The sequence below is a fragment of the Balaenoptera musculus genome, chromosome 7, assembly GCF_009873245.2.
Source record: "Balaenoptera musculus isolate JJ_BM4_2016_0621 chromosome 7, mBalMus1.pri.v3, whole genome shotgun sequence".
Lineage (NCBI taxonomy): Eukaryota > Metazoa > Chordata > Mammalia > Artiodactyla > Balaenopteridae > Balaenoptera > Balaenoptera musculus.
Window position 1 is genome coordinate 42,730,872 of NC_045791.1, and position 14,406 is coordinate 42,745,277.

At 43.2% G+C, this 14,406-nt stretch overlaps 1 protein-coding gene across 13 annotated transcripts in view; it reads right to left on the minus strand.

The window, feature by feature from the left end:
* The window catches only part of RBMS1 (RNA binding motif single stranded interacting protein 1), a 210,039-nt gene that overhangs the window by 115,970 nt on the left and 79,663 nt on the right, over window positions 1–14,406 (minus strand). For 2 of the 13 annotated variants that reach the window (XM_036857072.1, XM_036857071.1), the window contains exons 1-2: window positions 12,336–12,668; window positions 12,185–12,283 (exon numbers count right to left, since the gene is read on the minus strand). The exons of 9 other annotated variants lie outside the window; for them this stretch is intronic. In XM_036857072.1, the coding sequence (XP_036712967.1) occupies window positions 12,185–12,253 (69 nt within the window). In that variant the 5' untranslated portion in view covers window positions 12,254–12,283; window positions 12,336–12,668. Of the gene's footprint in view, window positions 1–12,184; window positions 12,705–14,406 lie in introns of those variants that run through there. 2 more of the 13 variants (XM_036857064.1, XM_036857063.1) reach the window with 2 other exon arrangements.

Below are 14,406 nucleotides of genomic sequence, written 5' to 3' on the forward strand. Positions count from 1 at the left end.
GATATTTTAAACTAGATTGACTTCCCAAGTCAGTAATCTAGATTTCATAAATGCTTTAAGAAACAATAAAATAGGTGGGAAAACTGACCTTAAAAGAGGAGAAATTAAAAACAAAACATATGACAGTTGGCAGATAATAATTTATTTTGTCTGAAAGTAACATGCAACATACCATCCCTAAGGACTTACTTGTTCAGAGAATAATAAAACACCTCATATGAAAGCAATTCTGAAAACACTGGTGCAAGGGTGTGCCCCACTTGGAAAAGCCAAGACTCTGAAGGTAGAATGATGGAGGATTCAGGGTCAGAAGACCTAGGCTTTTTGAGCTGTGAGATTTTGAACAAATCGTTCAATGTCTCTGGATTATAATCTCTTTAGGGGTAAATTACAAGGGCTGGACTAGATATCGCTAAGGTCCCTTCCAACTCTAAAATGCAAAAGGTTCCTTTAAGTAAGTGTTTCCCAAACTGTTCCACAGAATATAGCTAGTAAATATTCTAGGTACCATGATCAAATAATTCTAGGAAACAATGAAATACACAAAGTTGGACAAATGTCTGTACTGCAGGATTTCTCAGACTTTCAAATGCCAATTTCCACTGTTACTCTCTAAGACAACAATACTATATAGTTCGTAGTGCTTCCCAAGTTTCTTTGAACACTGAATATTTCAATTCCTGGAACACTTTTAACATTTAATAGAACCCCAGTATATCAGTGAACACAATTTGGGAAAAGTGGCTTTGAACAATAGACTTCATAAACTTAAAATCACACGCTGAAGGAAACAAAATACTCATGTAACAGTTTAAGGGCACCCATTTCAGAATCCATAACAACATCTCTGTAGTGTTTGTCCGTCATAAAGCACTTTATCTTACTTTAACTCCTTGATCTTTTACTCTAGGAAGTCAAGGACAATGTAAGAATCATTTCCATTTATCAATGAGAACTGAGTTTCCCTTCTAGAGCTTTCTCCTAACAAAGTATTTTCTGCTCATGAACAGAATGATCGCAATCTTCTACCACTATTATCATTTTGTGCCCCATCCGCCGAGATTCTCTTGTGTCAACTGACTTGTTAGGCGACACCGCAAGGAAGAAGGCAAGCAGACAGAGCACATGTGCCAGATAATGCGTCACGCGCTGTCACATATATGACTTCATCCAATCATCTCAATAACATTAAGTAATTATTTTATCTCATTTTGTCACTGAGGAAATCAAGACGCAGGAAATTTAAGAAATGCGTTCACAGTAAGAGAACTGATAAATGATGAAGTTGGGATCCACACCCATGTCCACCTTTTTTTCTTTAAAAGCAACTTAAGATGTTTTGAAATAGTTTGATAGTATACTTTAAAACTTAATTTGGGCTTGTGGTTCAGTTAAAAAATATATATTATTTTGGTTCGTGGCTCCTGATTGAAGTCTGTTTGAAATATGATTTGATTTACACAAATATTTGAACAATGGTTACAGGGAGGTATAAATTATATGAGATCCACATCTTAATAATTATCGCCACTTGAGCATTTCTGGCATGCCAGGCAGACACATCTGTATCAACTCATTTAATCATCCCAATAACTCTACAAGGTTAAGATCCTGGAACTACTACACCTTCAAGATCTTGACCATGGAGTTTCCTCTCTGATCACTCTCCTTCCCTCACTCCCAGGGACTTTCCTTTTTATCTTATCAGAATCTCCAGGACCCGCCCTGTTCTCAAAGTTCAGTGTCTCTCTTGATTTCACCTTTTTTTTTTAACATCTTTATTGGAGTATAATTGCTTTACAATGTTGTGTTAGTTTCTGCTGTATAACAAAGTGAATCAAAGAGATCACCGAGCTGATCTCCCTGTGCCATGCGGCTGCTTCCCGCTAGCTATCTATTTTACATTTGGTAGCGTATAAGTCAATGTTACTCTCTCACTTTGTCCCAGCTTACCCTTCCCCCTCCCCGTGTTCTCAAGTCTATTCTCTACATCTACATCTTTATTCCTGTCCTGCCCCTAGGTTCTTCAGAACCTTTTTTTTTTAGATTCCATATATGTGTTAGCATACGGTATTTGTTTTCCTTTTTCTGACTTACTTCACTATGTATGACAGACTCTAGGTCCATCCACCTCACTACAAATAATCCAATTTCGTTTCTTTTTATGGCTGAGTAATATTCACCTGTCTCCTTAACGTTCATCAGGATCCTCTCGATTTTCATACCTAATCCCTTTACCAATGTCAAACCCTACATAAATTCATTACCCAGATGCTTTCCCTCATTTCTTGTGGGAGAAGGGTCAAAATATCCTGCCAACTCAGACCCCTGCACTCCCAGGGGCCCTCACTACAGCTCAGTCATCCTTTTACTCATCTCTATTTGAATGCTCACCAAATTCCCAAGAGCGATTACTCCAAATCTTTTGTCACACTCTTTAGGCCTAGATTCATTTTTTCTTTTTTTTAAAATCGTAACAGACGACCTAACCTCTTTACTGAAATGTAAGCTTTTAAAAGGTTGAGCTTCACTGGCCTCCTTACTCCTCCTAACATCTCTAGCATAATCAATCTCCTCCTTCCTGTATCACTGTCAGGAAACCCTCTCAGATCCCTTTCCTGTAAGACTAACCTCAATCTTTCTTAAAAAAAAGAGACCTAGTTCCAACTAGTCCCTGTTTTCTATCACTTCGCTCTACCTACAACCAGTCAAATGCTAAAATAATCTTGCCTCAAGATTGTCAGAAGGGACTCTTTCCTTTGACACCCAATTTTTCTAAAGACACATCCTCTTCACTCATGCATTCCTTAAACCCTTTGGAATGTGCTTTCTACCACGTTCACCCCTGCTCCCTTCCTTGCCCACCACACACAAACTACTCTATTGAAACTTCTGTCTCAAAGACTTTCAAAGACCTCCCAATGGACATTTCCAATGGCCTCTACTCCGCCTTTATCTTCCTTAACCTCTAGGCAACACTTAACAGAGCTGACCAGCTCTGCTAGAAACTCTGCTCTTCTTGGGCTTCTGTGATACTCTCTTGATTCTCCCAACATTTTGCCATTTCTTTCCCCTTCTTTGCCTAAGGCTCATCCTTCCCACTACAGAACCTATGCTCCCCAGGTCTCTCCAGATTCTTCTGGACACCTTCTCTTCCTGAGCTGCTTTAACCTGTTCCCAATGTGCCACCTATTAAGTTTCAGGAGGTCCTGAGCTTCTTGCCCAAAACTCTAGTTCTGTATTTCTTGCTGGAAATTCCTGCCTGCACTTGGTTGGTGGGAAGGGTGGTAACGTGTGATTCACATGGCCAAATTAAAATGGCCAAACCAAGCTTAAGGCTTTTCCTCAGAAACTAATTTATTGTGGTGGGGTGAATTCTCGAACCCGTTCATCATCCAACCTGCCATCTTTCATACTCCTGTTGAGGTGGGAGTATTTAATATAACCAATGCACTTGTTATACTACAGATGTTATAGATGACATACACTATCAAGAAAAAGATCTGCTGGATAAGTACTCCACTCCAAAGAATGTAAGGATCCAGGCCAAACATGGAAATCTACACACCCATGTGACACAGCCTCTGTACTGACTTTAAGTCAATCCCAGGGGAGCAGTAAAAAAAATATTTACAACCATCTCCTGGATCCAAAAAGAGTACTTAAGGTGGTTCGCGCTGGGTGCTACTAGCCTTTCAGGGCTGGACGATTCTGCCTTATGAGACTAACATGGATACAGAAGGACCGTTTGTATTCTTGGTGTCTGGACTTTGAATACCAGTAGAATTTAGCATTCCCCTGCCCCCAATTTAACGCCTAAAAAAAATGTAGACAATCCCTGTAAGAGAATGGCTGGATTCTACCTAATCACTGAGACCAGAGCAAGTAATGTTGCAGAAACTTTTTATTTTTCCAATCATTTCAGACAAGAGACCTAGGACTCTTTTTACCAACACTCCCCACCCAGTCAATCGCCAGCTCTGAACCATAACTTGAATCCACCCCATCTAATACATTCACACTGCCGTTACTCCATCTTACAGCTTTATTTCAACTGTTACAACACCTTTAAACTCAGGCTCTCCTTGCATCCACTTCAGCAAGCTTCACGCAATCCCTGCTCTGTCCTCCAACCTCTACCCTGCAGTCCAGCTCACCTGAATTTCTCACTCTTGCCCTACAAAAGCCCATGTATTCTATCTTCAAATCTTTGCTGTAATGTTCCTTCCACCTGAAATGTCACCTTCCATGATGCAACCTGCCTCCCGAGTTAGAAATCTTGGCACCATCTATAGGTTGTCCTCCTCCATTTCCACATGCAGTCATAAATTCTTTTGGAGGGCACAAATCCCTTTGGCAAACTGATGAAAGCTACGAACGTCTCCCCAGGAAACAGCGGATGTATGCCACATTTTACATTCAATTTTAGGGGCTTTATGTCCTCCAATGTCCACAAAATTTGGTTGTTCCTCCTACCCACAATGTAACTGCCTTCTTTTGGGTCCTCACCATCTCTCAGCTGTTTGAGGTGCTAGCTAAACTGGCTTCCCCCCACCCAGCCTCTCCCTTAACGAGCAACAGTGTGCCTTCTGCGTGTCACCCGTTTACTTCCTCCACAATGACATTCCCAACTTAACCTATGCTACACACTCAGTAATTATTTGACTCAACGTTTCGGAGTCGCTGTTAAACTTTCAGTTGAACAAAAGAACATATCCACTCCCTTGGAGCTGGCCTGTTGGCATCTGACTTATAAAACTGAGAATACAGACAGAGAAAGTGGAGACAACATTGTTTCTAGAATATTTGAATACATAGGGTTGGGTTGATCAAAAATGGTCTTCCAAAAGGGTGATTTTTTTTTAGGCAGTTCCTGGAAGTGGAGAGACAGAGATCTTGTTTTAGAACAGAGCTGAAAGGAAATTCTAGGTGATGGGAACACTATGCAGAAAAAAAAGGGATGTAAGAATCTCAGATAATACAGACCAATGAGGCTACATATCGGCACCCAACCTACAGGGCATCCAAACAATGAAACAAACAGATTTTGTAAAGTGGCGTGTCAACTAATCAAGTAAGAAGCTAACAAAGCAATACTGTTTTCCTTCTCTCTCTCTATCTCTCCCTCAGACCCCCCCACCTCTTCCTTCCTCCCTTCAGTGCTCTCTCCTCCTTTCACTCTGAAGTCTTGTAGCCTCTACAGAGCACACCCAAAACTCCCTGATATACTGAAAATCCCCCCGGGTTACACAGTAACAACAGCTTCTAAAGTGCAGACATGATCTGTACTGTGTGTTTCTTACAGAAACCTCCACTGTCCCGTTATAAATTACAGCTGCCTGTACGGAAGCCACGCCTCCCACCCCACTGCCCTTTCAAAAAGCTACAGTGAAAAGGAAGTGTGTGATGAAGACAGCCATGAGTATTCATAATAAAATAAATCCAAAGGATTATGACATGAGTGGTAGAACAGTCTTGGTTTTTCACGTTTAATACAGAAATTCTATGTGGGGGAGTTTGTCCACAAAACAGCTGTATTTAAATGCACCTGTAAGTCAAATGACAACAGAGAAAACAGCGGTAATTCTTCAATATTTAAAATAACTCCTTCCGTGAAAAATACTTTAGCATATGAAATTCCATATATATAGCTACATTTTCTCCTTGCTGACTCATACAACTTGGTGTCTTAAAAATGTTTTTTAAAAAGTACAGAAGTCCTGTCGAGTATGTATAAAATGGGAAAATACTAAGTTCATAAATATAAAAACTATCTGTCAGAAATAGGTGATTTCCAAAAATGGGATACAGGAATTGGCAGTAAAAATAAAAACAGAAATTCATAAAGAATAGTAAAGGACTGTATCTCAAAGCGCAGGCACAGAAACAAGTAACACCTACATGCTATGCTGAAATTCTCAATGACATGAGAATTGGGTTTTCACTGCAATTTTTAAACATTAGAAATAATACAATTTTCTATATTCTTCTCACTTTATCTTTTTCTTGATAACCGAAGGGACTGTATTGTCAGGTGGGGAACAAGGGGGACTGCAAGGCCGAAAAATAAATGTAAAGAGAATCATGAAAAATAAGTCATTCATGATTCCATCTACCAACAGCGGAAAACACTTGTTAATAGTTTGGCATATTTCCTTCCAGTCGTTTTTTTTAAATGCATTTTTTGAGGCTGTATTGTATGCACAATTAACAAATGCAAATACAATTTTCCCCAGTTTACGTTACACTGCTTTGTAAGTCCGTATGTTTAAATGAATAAAGTGGAGCCAAAATACATTTCTGTTTATTAGAGCACTACTAAGTTTAACACCAAGTTTTGTTGTGGCTGCTGCCATTTAATAAGTGTTAAACAACAACAGTTACATTGGTTCATTATTTTAATACAGAAGTTAGTTTGCTCCATTTAATTTTTTCATCTTGTCCTAATTTCAGGAAAAGCTTATTACTTCCTTCCTCATGGTATGTCTATCCTATTTTAAAAATCGACTAAGCTTTTAGAATGTATTAAAGCAAAGCATTCTCTACAGATGCGAGTTTAAAAACAAACACCCACCAAACACCTACAGATGTCCAAGGAGAAAAACAATGTTTATTTTTCTGAGAAAGGCAAAGATGGCATCTTTGAAAACCAACAAGACAAAGGAAAGAATTCAGGAAATCATCACGCATATACTAATAATCAAATCCATCCGCTTTCGAGCAAATTAAAAGGTAGAATTTTTCATCAGCAAGAGTGATTAATGCTCTTTTTTTCCTTCTCCAATCATATATCTGCATAAAATAAAGAACAGAGTGTTGAAAGGCTTTCTTTCCCCAAAGAGAAGGCAAACTCTGCTAACAAGAGCATAATATAGGAACAACTGTTCTGAAATACGGTGGGATGCTCTTTTCTACTTCTTTTTGGATTTTTTTTTTTTTAATGTGGTTGAGAGTCTCGTTTTCAAGCTCCAGATCCTTACCCTTTTGGAGGCTGCCCCCACTTTCTAAACAAAGTCCATTCTTAGAGGCTGTGTCAAGGTCTCCCAGGATCACACAGAGCCTCCCAGGACCACCCGCTGTTGCTTGCTCTGTAGGGACATTAATAATAATAACACCTTAGAAGGATTAACAACAACAACCCTGTGGAGGGGGCACTATTATCTTTATTTAACAGAAAGTGAGGCTTTGGGAGGTTAAGTGAAAAAGCATGCAAGAGACAGAGCCAGAACTTAAGCCGGGGTCTTTCAATTAGGTTGAGTGATGGTTAAAGAAGTTAAGATGTGAAATCTGTGTTACCAGGGCTCAAGGAATATGCTAAGAGGCAAGATTTTTGGAGGAAAAAAACATGGGAATAATATTATTTATAATTACGATTTCTTTTATAACTCGTTTTAAAAAGTGAGTTGGGTTCCCCAGAGATAGGACTGCTGGATTTAGCAAATAAAAACACACAGTACTGCACAACATTTGGGACGTGCTTATACTAAAATATTATTCATTGTTTATCGGAAACTCCAATTTAAGTTGGTGTCCCGTATGTTATCTGAGAACCCTAGAGCAAAGGCCTTTATGAAACAAACAAAAAACACTAATACATTACAAAGCTACAATTCCCTAAGTTGAAATCTGGGATGTTCTGTGTGCCACATGTCTTTGCAAGGCCAAATAAAGGGAAGTGTAGTGGGGCTACAGCTGTCCTTGACCGAGCTTCCTTCTCTTTTTTCTGGTAGCTGACAGAACCCTTGACTCCAGAGACCTGAGCTTTCACCAACTACGCCATTTAAATTCACTGCCTCAAAATTCCTGACCTTTTTCTACTTTATATGGATGTTGTGAAGATTAAATATAGCTGAGGTTGGGAAGGGATATCATATACATCTTTAAATATTTATTTATTGGCAGAGTGCTTTGGAAATATAGTCTCAGAAACTTGGAAAGACTGACTCCCCCCCGTCCCCGCCCACCCCAAGAAAGGGCTCAGAAAGTATTACCAATATATGATGAGCCCAGCTGACAGCAGTCTCTAAAAGGAAGGAAAGAACAAAAACGAGAAACGTGTTCAAAACCTGAAGCGAACTATGGAAAATGTAGTGAGACGCCAAAAGGGATGCCTAGCGGAAAAACTGGATGATCACTGATGGCGAATTCTGTACTTTTCAAATGGCTATGGTTACATATTTCAAACAGTTACCTTGAGGCACAAGCACTACTGAATCACAAACACACTGAAATAGCCTAATACAAAAACAGGACAAGACCTTTTTATGTATACCAATTTAATTTTCTGCTAATTTCCCCTAAACCTCCAATTTCTACGGCTTGAGTAGGTTTACCTTCTTTGAAAAAGACAACAAATTGGGACTGGCTCAGACAGGGTTCATTTAAACATTTCTCTGAACACTTTAATCTTCAAACTTTAACAAAACCCAATCTACTACACATAAATTGCTGTGAAGAGAAACTGCTTGAAGAGGATTAATCAACAGCTTTGTATGTCATCCTCTAACAAGGCCAAACACTGAATCACTGTTGAATTCTTCACGTACAGCTACACCCAGTTAATCTTCAAGAAAGCAGCAAACTATGTAAATCTATTTAAACTGGGGAGATAAGTACTTCACTCATCAAAAGTTTTAGCAACATTTAACAAGTACAGCTATTGGTTGGCAAGATCGTTTGAAAAGAAACACACACACACGAAAATTCTTATACGCACTCCCCTACCCCAAAGACCCCACTGCAAACCACTAGGCAAAAAAGTACTTGCTACACACCTCAATTTGTAAAAACCAAGTATATGACATCACTGAATCAACTACCTCAAGAAAAGCAGTTCCGAAATGGAAGTAAGGGAACAGGAAGGGGAAAGTAGCTAATAAAAGAATTCAAAATAAAATGGAAATATTTATCTTCTCTAATTAAAGGAAAGCACTTTTTCTTTTGAGACACACGAAAAATATTTTCACAACTACAGAAGTCCTACTAAAGGGCTTTCATTTTGCTTGCGGCGGTGTTCTCATACAGACTGGATTTGCTTAACGAATATCCTGTACCCACATTTCCACAGTCAACAATCATAGGCCATACACATTTCTCCACTGAGACTAGAACCAACAATCTTTGTCTAGATATTGCCTCCTGGGTTATCACCCACTCAAAGCATCTTACTCTGACCTGAGCCGAGCAGATGTATTTCTAACATGCTCATAGGCCTGTGATGCAGGAAAATCCTGTTTATCCTAAATGATGCCGGAGATCAGCGCTCCTTGACGTCCTCGATACACAACGTGCGGCAGGAGGGGCATGAGTACCACCCACCTCTGTTTAACTGAAACTGGCTGACTCCGATATTTGTAAAGTTTTAAGAAGAAATCCTACAATCACTCTGCAAAGCAATCCTTTAACATCAATGCCGATCCCAAATATCACGAACCCACCATCCATGTCATTCACAGCATCCTCCTTCACCTGCAACTCCCTCCTCACCACCCCCTCCCCGCACCTGTCCATGGCCCAGATAGGTGGGAGGAATCCCTAAACCAGACTTTTGAGACTAGAAGGGTGACGGGCAGTGACGCAGAGAAGCTCTGTATGAGTTTTCATTGAGATGTGCACGCAATAAGCAGGCTGCTGTAGTGTGGTTGTCTTAAGAGCTTGACTGACAAAGCCTGACTCTGCACTTTGGGTCATACAGACTGAGCACGGTACTTAATCTGTGTCTCAGTTTTCTTAACTGTAAAATGGAGATATTATTATTACCTACCTCATAGGACTGTCAAGATGACTAGATGAGTTAACCCACCTATAGCACTGAGAACAGCAACCCACAGGCTATAAGATGCTCAATGATGGTTTGCCACTATTAATAAATATGTATAATACAAGTGTGACTCCAGCTTATTTTTTCTTCCAAAGGTGATTTTTAAGTATTCCTCACATGCAGTGTTTTCCTCAGGCAAACTATCTGAAATCAGCTCTAACAGCTGATCATATATTTCTAGATTAAAATCAAACTGCCTTATACACCGAAAATGGACCTATTCTTTCATCAAAATGAACAAACTAATGTGAACTGAAAGGTGCAAGCTTAATGTCACAAAATCTTATAAAAAGCATTAATTAGACTTCCCATTTAGACTAAGCCAGGATGAGATCACAAAGTCACTCATGGTAACCAGGTCCCCTTGCTGGAAGTGTGCTTTCCCAGTGAATGGCTAAATACTAACAAAAGAAACCTTTGACTCAAATACCACTGGTACCCGGGGTCTTGTGTCTGTATAATGCCTACACATTCATTTCTTTCTTCGCCTATAGAAAAAAGAAAGTCTGTTTGTTTTTCTGATTCAGTCAGCCCTTTTAGTCTCTGAATCTAAGGAGAGCCTAGTGAAAAGAAGAGCATCTTATCAGCATGCTCCAGACCAGCAGGCTGTCCCCCTCCACACACAAAAACTCCAGCCCCTCACAGCAAAAGGCCTCGCCCTCAGAGCCTTTTCCCCATTTCACAGCTAACACCCCACCGGGTTCTGACAACAAATAAATGAATACACAAGGCCCTTACATAATTAGCCATCTTTTCAGGTAGAGGGAGGTGGGGGGCGGGGGGAGGAGGGTTCAGGAGAATATTTATTGTAAATTGGCTTCATTTATGAAGTTGATGTAAGTGTACTGGATTTGAGGGCATTTATTTTAAATGAGGCCACATGAAGAGATTTTAGAGATGCCAGCTTCTGAATCTTGACAAATTTTAGTATATACTTCAGCCAAGTCACAAATGCAGATTTTTTTTTTTTTTTAATTAAAGGAAGGGGCTTTTCTTAAACCAGGTAAAAGTTCCATTGACTTGGAAAGCAAGGGCATACAGACCAGGTGTGTTTACTGTCTTTTTAAGGGAAAGCTAACAAGTGAAAGAACCAAACACCAGAAAACAATACTTTTTAACACTGTCATTGTATCAGAAAATTAGCACCATTTTCAGACATACTTATAGTAAGACGTGCCCTCCCTACCCCACCCCCCAAAATGACTTTGAGAACAAAAAGGACTAAACATAATCAATAATCCTGTGAACGCCTTTAGGAAAGCCACCAGGCATCACTGTCATCTGTCATGATCTTAACAGAGCCATGGTCTGCATGGAAGGATACAGTTTGATTGAATCATTATTGGGATAATAACTTAATTGATTTGTCTCAGTGGCTAAGGATGTAGACAAGAGATCTATTATTGAAGAAAAATATCTGCAATCGTGTTTTTGTTTTCTCAACAAGCATCTTGCCACTGACCTCTAAATCAGTTTAACCTTTTCTAAACAGACCTGCACATTTTTTACATAATTTAAAGCTAGGTCTTGTTAATGCTGCTGCTGAAAGGCTCCGTGAGATTTACCACAACATGGCTTCAGTAACCTTCTTTTAAAAACAAAGATGAAAAACAAAACAAAAGGCCATGACTATAAGCTTCCAGCTCCACTCCTTTTCCCGGTAGGGGATTTTGATCTAACCACTAAAGTGCCTTTGGAGTTCAATCTGTTAAAAAATGTATGAAACGGTATTAAAATAGGAAAAGGCATGTGTATGACTCAGGCTTATCCAAGTATCTCTGCAACTAGGATGTCACAGGATTTCCCTGTGCTGCTGAAAACTGAAAACCTTGAGAAAGTGACAGTAGAAGTTCCTGTTTTTCTTTCTTTTCTTTTTTTTAATATATAAATGGGAGGGGGAGCGAGCGCGAACACACACACACACACACACACACACACACACACACACACACACACGTCTTCCGGGTTTCGTACGAATCGGGCAGGTTCTTTGAGGTTCCAAGTGAAGATTGTTGTATCCCAATCTTAAGACTTATTATCGTACTCTTCCACACACAAAGGTTTCCGGAAAAAAAACCCAAACTTGTTGCAGAGCTGGGCGAAGCCCCCGGCGCGCTCCTGCTCTCGCCGCGCCGCCGCCCCTTCCCCTTCCTCCGCGTCCCGCCCGGCCCGGCCGGAGGGGGCGAGGGCATCTCCCCGGCTAAGGTCACCGGCCCGAGCCGTCCCCGCGGGCCGCCTCCTGCGAAACAAGGTCACCGCCCGGCCCGGTCCCTCCGAGGACGACTGCGGAGTCCGGCCGAGCGCTGCCACCCTTTGTAGAGCGGGGCGGCCGGCCTCCGCGCGGCATCCCCGCCGCCGCCTCACCTGCTTGCGATAGGGCGTCCTGCAGCTGCTGCTGCCCCCAGGGTTGCCGCTGCTGCTGGGGAAGATCATCGCGGCGGGCGCGGGCGGCGGGCGCGGGCGGCGGGCGCGGGCGGCGGGCGCGGGCGGCGGGCGCGGGCGGCGGGCGCGGGCGCGGGCGCGGGGCAGCCTCGCCGCGAGGGGGAGGGCGCAGGGAGGGGGCCGGCCGGGGCCGCGGCCGCTCTGGGAACTCCCTCTCGCCGCGCGGCGGCGGCCGGCGGGGGCTGCAGCTCCGGGCTGACTTCTCCTCCGCCCTCGACCTCCGGACTCGCCTAAAAGTGCGGCGCGGCGGCGGCGGGCGGGACTCGGGCAGCTCCGGCGGCCGCCGCCCTGCGTGCCATGGACGGGAGTTCGCGCGCGGAGCTGGCGGCGCCGCGGACTCTCCCGGCGGCAGCGGAGGAGCAGCGCCGCCGCGTCCCCACCTCCCGCGGCCTCAACCACCGCCCCGAGAGCGCGCCGGCCGGGGGCGGGGAGGCGGCCGCGCACCGCCTCGCGCCGCGCCCAGGCCCACCCGCGCCTCCCCGCCCTCCCGCCCGGCGCCGCGCCCGCCGCCCCGCCGGCCGGCCGGCCCCCGGGCGCTCCCTCCCGGGCTCGGGGCCGGAGCGGGGGCCGCGCGGCCCGGGGAGCCGCCGGCGCCCCCGCTCTGGTGCAATGGTTGGGTCTGGCTCCCCGCATGCCGCACATTCCTTGGAGTAGCCACCCCCCTCCTCTTTTCTTTTTTCCCCCTCGGCTCTTGGCCTCAGCACCCGCGGCAGCTTTGCACCCGGGCTCGAAGCCCCTTTTCGGGGCACCGCGCCGGGGATCACGCTAACACCTGGGGAGGAAGCCAACTGGTCCCAAGTCTTCTTTTCCTCTTTCACCCTTCCAAACTATCCCCCCGACCGTCCACTCTCCCAGAAAAGGTGCGGGCAATCACTCCTACTTCAACGAACAAACCAGCCTTCCATCAAATCTCTGCAAATCCCCGTTCCCCCAATTCGCACGCTAAAATTTTAGCAGAGAAAATAAGTCTCCACTCCCCACCCCCTCACCGCAAACACGCAAGGTAAAGTTCGTACTTTATTCCTATGCCAGAGTTGGCAAGCTTACCTTCAAGATGCCAAAGTCAAATAGCGAAAATCATTTCAAGCCATCGGTTTAGTAAGCCTTCCCGAAAACTGGAAGTGTGTGATCCTTCTATATGTTAATTATGAGATGCGACACAAATGTGTTCTATAGAAGGGACACAGAAACTGCAAAACGGACAAAGTGAGGAGGTAGTTTCCTTTGTTTTTCAATTGAAATCAAGGAGACTCAAGATGCCCCCCCCTTTTTTTTTCTGGATCGCCTTTGCGTTCGTTAGTGTATCAAGCCTAGAACCTGTGCAAGGCAGACGGCCTCTACAGCAAGTCCCACCGGCCAGAGCCCCGCGGTCTGTGGATGGGCCACTGGGACAGCTGGCCTGTTCAGCAGTGACTATTACAGGGTTATATTACCGCACTAAGCGGTCAATATTACAGCGTTCTTCCTTGGCCTCTGGCCTCTAACGCCTTCCTGGAAAGGGCCATCTGCCATGATAATGAAAAATCCTAACTCGGCTAAGAAGTGAAGGCTCTCAACTTCTGGCTGCCATAAGGAAAACAAAGTGTCCCCTATGGAAACCGAGTCTTCTAGCAAAGCTGTGACCATTCAAGGGTGTTTCCAGCAACAAGGAACTAAAAAATATCCATGCTAGATATCCTTCCTACTGCTGACCTAGGGAGCCACCTCCATAAGACGAAGGGCTCCCAACATTCTCAGGCAAAAGTGATGAGAACTAGCAAGTCTCACCTGATTGAGAACAACTATATACACAAACTATATATATATATAATTCTTAACTCTTTTCATTTAAAAAAAAAAAGCAGCAGCAAACTTACTCTAAGCGTAGTACTAGGTGCACAATGGGCAAGTAAGAACTTGCTAGATAACATTCACAGAAACGTATTTGTTCTTTAAAATGATTTAATAGAAACAATACAACTAACATTCAGTTCTGTGTTAATATATATGCTATTTCGGGCTACTGCATGCATTTACAATTGTTTGGGCTGCCCCTTTGCTGTCTCCTCTCACAGGGACCTTTTACCACAAGTTATAAAATATAAGGTTTTAAGCAGAACTGTTCAAGTCATAGATGCCTTTTCCTGAGAACTTAATGCCCAAGA